Source organism: Prionailurus bengalensis, chromosome D3 (assembly GCF_016509475.1).
Source record: "Prionailurus bengalensis isolate Pbe53 chromosome D3, Fcat_Pben_1.1_paternal_pri, whole genome shotgun sequence".
NCBI lineage: Eukaryota > Metazoa > Chordata > Mammalia > Carnivora > Felidae > Prionailurus > Prionailurus bengalensis.
The window spans coordinates 30932290-30939095 of record NC_057356.1 but is presented as its reverse complement, the minus strand read 5'-3'; the positions used below and the strand labels follow the sequence as shown (position 1 = coordinate 30939095).

At 41.6% G+C, this 6806-nt stretch overlaps 1 protein-coding gene across 1 annotated transcript; it reads left to right on the top strand.

The window, feature by feature from the left end:
- Nucleotides 1-1411: 1411 nt before the first annotated feature.
- MC5R (melanocortin 5 receptor) lies at nucleotides 1412-6136 on the top strand. The gene is made up of 2 exons (XM_043559403.1): nucleotides 1412-1536; nucleotides 2851-6136. Exon 2 carries the CDS (start codon nucleotides 2877-2879, stop codon nucleotides 3852-3854), a length of 978 nt encoding a protein of 325 aa, XP_043415338.1. The 5' UTR covers nucleotides 1412-1536; nucleotides 2851-2876; the 3' UTR covers nucleotides 3855-6136.
- The last annotated feature ends 670 nt before the right edge of the window (nucleotides 6137-6806 follow it).

Here is a 6806-nt window from a genome sequence, read left to right as displayed (position 1 = left end):
GAAGCTCTAGTCACATTTCTGGTAGTAAAGCAGCCCTGAACATTTCAGCCCTGGGCTTGTCCTGGCAGTACTTGTGCATCTTTCTCTTGGGTTGTGTGATAAAGATCCTTTTGAGAGAAGAGGTCAGTGTTTTAGGTAGCAGAGATCTTGAAACCATTGCCAAAAGCCAGGATATTTGGCCAGAGGAATGTCTATTTTCTTCTTTTTCTAGTGGCAGACAGTCTTGAGCCAACAAAGGGGTGTGTAATCAGAGTCACAACTGAGGGCTTCCTAGACTCTGGTTTCTCAGTGGTAAGGGAGCCTCAGGTCGGCTGAGGACAAAGTGCAAGCTAGGGCAACCTCCTCCCACCCCCTGCTGCTAGGTGAGATGTCTGTGATATTCCTCAGGCACTCTTGGTTGCCCAAGGCCAAAGAAAGGAAAGAAAACAAATGGCGAACTGACAGAGATCACAGTCACACAGGACATGGGTCTCCATCAGTTTACAAATATCTTAGTAAATTACAAGAAAAAGGCAATCTTATCAATCGCTTAATCTCCAGAAACCTATAAACTCAGTTTCCTGGAGTCCCAACATCACCCCTCCATGATATGGGGAACAAAGGCAAGAAGGAAATGACAGGTAAAATTAAGTTTCCTCATAACCTGCAGCCCATTGGTAGATACTTGAGGCTGGCAGAGTAAAAAGTTTCTCCAGGAACTCCCTACTGTCTTAATTTAATGTTTTGCTACAGGGAAAAACAACCTTAGCTTGACAATAGCTAGGACTCCAGTATCTTGTGAATCTTCCTTAGCATATGAAAATCCCATTGAAAATTTCCCCTTGACTTTACCTCCCCCAACTCCCAAATATATAACCACAGGGTCCGATGCAGCTCTTTCTGCCCGCAGGTCCTGTCCCATGCCTTAATAAAATACATTTTTGCACCAAAGACGTCTTCAAGTATTCTTTCTTGGTCCATTGGCTCCTGATCCCCCACTATCACTGCAAAAATCTCATCACCCGGGACTGGCTGTCCTGGATAGAAGGACTTAACAGGGATGGGAGAAGCTGAGCTGTCACACTTTCTGACAGCATTTGCATCAGTGCATAAGAGAAAAATAAAAAGAAGCAATGTCAAAAAGATCAACTAGCTAGAAAATACATCTGAACACACTTTTGGGGAAAGATTATCCACAAATAGGAGAACACTGTTCTATGCAAGTGTCACCAGAGCTCCAAAGGCCAATGGCCAGACCTACCAGGAGGCGCATGCTCTGTCTCTTACCACTAGGTGGTAGCTCAGCTCCTGACTGAGAAGAGAGAAGGCACAGACTCCCATCTAGAGGAGGCGGCGACAGAGAGGCGGGCCTGCTAGGCTGCATAAAGGCAAGGGAACTGTGACTGAGGCTCAAGCTGCCTTAGCACTTTGTTCAGAAGATCCTATCCTAGGGTGATGGCATCTAGCCTGTGGATGCCAGGTACCCAGGCTGAGCTAGCGTCCCCAGTGAAGAGCCCAAGGGCTGCTGTGCAAGAGAAGAAGCACGAGAGAGCACTGGTAAATAGCCAAACTTTCTATTAAAATTGCCTTGAAAGGAATGCAAAATCATGTCTAACCTACATGTAGGAGGCAGGTAACTGGTTATTTAAACAATCTGATATGATGTTTAACATAATAATACAATTGGTCATTATCTCTGAGATAGAATTAGACATAAATAACAAATGATTACTGTTCAAAGCCTACTTTGTATCGATGATGAGAATGAGAATGCTGACAGAAATTCTCTCTCCCTAGATGTGGTCTGAGTTTGGAGGACAAAGGCATTTGTGAATATAAATCATGGGAGAGAAACTGAGCAATAAGAGTGAAGTATCTTGCTCTAGGATTTGGCAAATTTAAATCCCTTGTTTCTTTGTACTGTGTTTCTGGGAATTTTAAATCTGTTAATCACACTTTGTGGAATTTCAAATGCAGAAGTCAGGGAAAATATTTATAAAGTTAAAAACAGCATTCTATGAGCTCCAATTTTAACACATGTGCAATCTAAATTTACGTATTGAAGACAGTAACTTTTTACATGTAATTATGCTCAGATTAACAGATCACAGTAGTTAGTCTTAGTTACAACCAGGGAGACTGAGTCCTAGCAGGTTTTAGAAGTGTGTGAGGACAAACGTTGACAAGACACCTGTCTTTTCTCTCTTAAGAGAACGTGGGCCTGTATATCATTTAGAAATCTGTGCTCGCTTGAGAAAAATGCAGTCCATAGCCTCAGAAATGTAAAAATCAGACTGGAAGGGACTTTGTAGGTTATGAGTTTGGTACACTTTTAAGAGCAAACTTGGGTGCCAGGACAACAAGCATAAAAAGTGAAACCATTCTGGGCACACTGAGATGTCTGGTCATTCCAGTAAGAGGTATGTGAAAGAATGGAAACTCAAAGGCAGAGGAGGATGTGAAAATTCTAAGCCTGTGTGCATGTTGGAGAGACACTATTCCAGGGTTCCAGGCAGACTGGGACACACTAGCCTCATGCTAATGTGTTGAGCCTATTCAACCTCATTCTTAGGTTGTGCTAGCTTTTGGCATGCTGTTGTACTTCTTTGGTAGACTATTGACCTCTCAGAATCATGGATTAAAACCCATTTTACAGGGGCACCTGTGGCTCAGTCGGTTAAGTGTCCGACTTCTGCTCAGGTCATGATCTCGCAGTGAGTTGGAGCCCTGAGTCAGGCTCTGTGCTGACAGTTCAGAGCCTGGAGCCTGCTTGATTCTGTGTCTCCCTCTCTTTCTTCCCCTCCCCCACTTACTCTCTGTCTCTCAAAAATGAATAAATGTTAAAAAATTTTAAAAAAACCTGTTTTACAGTAAATTTGTTGCCAAGAAGAGGAGCAATGAATTCCTCATTTCACGTGCTTTTCTTGGATCTCAACCTGAATGCCACAGAAGGCAACTTTTCAGGACCAAATGTCAAGAACAAATCTTCCCCATGTGAAGAGATGGGCATCGCTGTGGAAGTGTTTCTGACTCTGGGTCTCATCAGCCTCTTGGAGAACATCTTGGTCATAGGTGCCATAGTGAAGAACAAGAACTTGCACTCCCCCATGTATTTCTTTGTGTGCAGTTTAGCAGTAGCTGACATGCTGGTGAGCATGTCTAACACCTGGGAGACCATTACCATATATTTAATAAATAATAAGCACCTGGTGATAGCAGATGCCTTTGTGCGTCACATTGACAATGTGTTTGACTCCATGATCTGCATTTCTGTGGTGGCCTCCATGTGCAGTTTGCTGGCCATTGCAGTGGATAGGTATGTCACCATCTTCTATGCTCTGCGCTACCACCACATCATGACAGTGAAGCGTTCTGGGGTAATTATTGCGTGTATCTGGACCTTTTGCACAGGCTGTGGCATTGTTTTCATCATTTACTATGAATCCACTTATGTCATCATTTGCCTCATCTCCATGTTCTTTACCATGTTGTTCCTCATGGCGTCTCTATATATACACATGTTCCTCCTGGCAAGGGCTCATGTCAAGCGGATAGCAGCTCTCCGTGGATACAGCTCCGTGCGGCAAATGACCAGCATGAAAGGAGCTGTCACCCTGACCATGCTGCTGGGCATTTTTATTGTGTGCTGGGCTCCGTTCTTTCTCCACCTTATTTTGATGATTTCTTGCCCCCAGAACCTCTACTGTTCTTGCTTTATGTCTTACTTTAATATGTACCTTATACTCATCATGTGTAATTCTGTGATTGATCCTCTGATATATGCCTTCCGTAGCCAGGAGATGAGGAAGTCCTTTAAAGAGATTATTTGTTGCCATACCTTCAGAATACCCTGTAGGTTCCTTGGCAGGTATTAAACAAAAAGTTTTTCTCCCTGTGGCTCTCTTTTATCCTTCATTTACTTTATGACAAAATCAGTTGGTACAGCCAAGGAGTAAGCCAGAAAACTAGAAATCAAAAATGTGTAGAACTGTTTCTCTTTTTTCTGTTGAATTTGTGCTTCACTTTTTCCTCCTGTGGCAGTTGTTAGGTCAGACATGCATATGTTGCTTTTAAAATTTGGGAATGGGGTGTGACAATTTTTTACTGTCCTGTTTTCCTCTTACTTTTTCTTCTGCTCCCACCCATTTCTGGTAGTCCAATCTATCCTCCATCTAGTAAGTGTGTGCTCAGGGAAGATAAAACATCCTGGGTGCAGGTCTCAGTGTGAGGAATAGCTATAACTGAAACTATAATTATAACTGAAAGAAAGGCTGTGTGATTGCTTTCTTTCCATGGAAGCAGTTTCATAATTTTGCTTGATGCTTGTGGGAGTCATGCATGCTTTTCAAGGCAGAATTGAGTGGTCAGATTCTTTGCATTTGAAATTTCCATTTCCATTTCCATTTCATTTGTTATAGGATGACTCTACAGCTCTCTTTTTCTGAACTTTTGATTTTATGGCTTATGTTCATAATTGTCCAAGAATGGAATTTCCTTACCTACACTCTGTCAATCATGTTTTTGCACTTACCTGGACATAAACCTTCATGCTACAAACCTTGCTTCGTGTAATGTGAAAGTCTCTGTGACCCTTTCTTAATTGTCTTATTCTGATTCACTCCAGGGTTTCCAAATGAGTGTTTTTGGGTCATGTCAGGGACTCTAGGTGCCCCCATGCTGCATGTAGCACATGCCCATAGCCAAGTTATCTTTGAACTTCTCAGAATCTGTCATGGAGTCTGAAACCCCCTCACCATATTCTTTTCACATTGCAATCTAACTCCAGCAGCCGGAGGTCAGGTGCCTATCTTTAACACAGGGAGTCTTGTTTTTTCCAATGTAGAATGGAGGGAGAAAATTTGAGTTCAGGTCTTAACTTTGCCACCAACCAGCAATGTTACCATAATCATCTCATTTCAGATTCCACATCTGTGCTGACCTCATAGGATGGTCATGAGAACTGTATGGAAAAAATGTGAGAACACTTTGAAAACTTGTGAAGCACCATAAAGATTGATTATTTATTTTAAAGAAATGTTGCACATAGAATAAATACTAGGGAAAGATGCACCAGTCAGTGGTTGGAGGAATGGCCCAGAAACCAGGAGGCCTGCTTTGCCATAGAGCAGTTCTGTTACGTTGGGCAAGTCTCTGACCACTGGGTCGCAATGTTCTTATCTGAAGTGAAGAGCTTGGTCCTTACAGCTCTCATATTTTTGGTATTAATACCTTCTCTTTTGTTTTGGATATCCATGTCTAGACTGTTCCCAATAAAGGAAATAGTATAAATAAAGCTATGGTCCATTAGGGTCACATAATGATGAACTGTCAACAGCTCAGGGGCAGAGGAACTTCTTGGGTATGGCTCACATAAATAACTTATAGACATGATCCCCACCCTTGACAGCTCAGAGTCTAGGAAAACAGAACAAAACAAAACAAAACAAAACAGTGCTGGTACAAGCAGGAAAGTGCATAAAACATCCAATGCTTTGGAAAATAGCAAATTAGCAGGTTGTTGACAACTGAGGTGTGAAGGGACAGCTAGCTCTTCAAATGTTTCTGGTCCTTTTAACTGAACAATCTTGTGTGTATCCATTAATGTAAGTGATCAGTATGCAATTATGATGGGAAACCACAGTCCATGTTTTACATGGGACATCTCAGGAACCTAGGTTCTGTGAAAGCTGGCTCCTCAGCCTATATGCTCATCTCTGTGGTCCTGTTGTCTGCAGCAGTTTCTGGTACAGAGTAGGCACTCAGGTGATGTTTGTTATTGTTGCTAAACAAATGTGTACTTAATCTGCTGCTCAATAGCAGATTGCCTGGTAGCATTCACTGAATGCTAATTGAGGTCACTAGGTCTCTGATCCTTGGGTATAGTCAAACTTTGGCTCTAGAGGTTTACATTGACTTCACCTGGGAACCCAGTACTTGTTAGGCTCACTCTCTGCTCTGGTGCTTCAGGGTTTCAAACAAGGTCTGACCTTTTCTATAAGGAAATGCTCAAATGTCTTAATATCTATATGAATGAGACAGAAATAACCAGTATTGAATGTGTCTTCAGTTGGAAGGAATACATGTATATAGTGACATGGTAAATATCTGTAAACAAGCCAATCCCTAGAATCCCAACACAAAGTCCCACTGCCCCCTCCCCCCCCCCCCCGCCCAAAATAATCTGTGTAACTGTTGTATGGTACTATATATTAACTTTTGTTGCTTATGCAGGGACTTTATATGATGTAAAAATATGTGTTCAAAGAAATGGTTAATAAAATGGAAGGACCAGACCACTCATTTTAACTGGTCATTCTGATGTGTGATATTCAGAGTATTTTTGGTCTTCCTGCCAAATTGTCAGTAACTGCTGCAAAATGAGAAGGTACATTCATTGGTGATGAAGTGTCCTTGACAGTATTTATCATCTGTAGGATGGCCAATTTCTCAATTCCAAATGATTTAACTCCTGAAAATAAAACAAAATTGTAAACTTGACATTATATACTGTCCCCAAATCTGTTTTTTTAGTAAACAAATAAGCATTTTGGGGGATATCAACTATTAGTACTCAGTATGGGGCTAAAACCAGTGGCCATTAGATAATGTCCACCTCTGCTTATGAGGCATAAATTATTTCAAAGTGTGAATATTTCAAGATACATAGAAACATTGTCCATAGTTCAAGATGCTGCACATAAGTGTGAATTTATGAGGCCTTGTCTCTTCTAGGTTGTAATGGCAATTTTCGTTGGTGGAATGTGGGGTGCACATCAGAGTTTTGGGGTGCAGGAATAACTTTGAAAAGGTAAAAAATGTCTCTACAT

Bases quoted from the DNA above. Each gene is read 5' to 3' on its own strand.
- MC5R (XM_043559403.1), top strand. From the start codon at position 2,877: ATGAATTCCTCATTTCACGTGCTTTTCTTGGATCTCAACCTGAATGCC.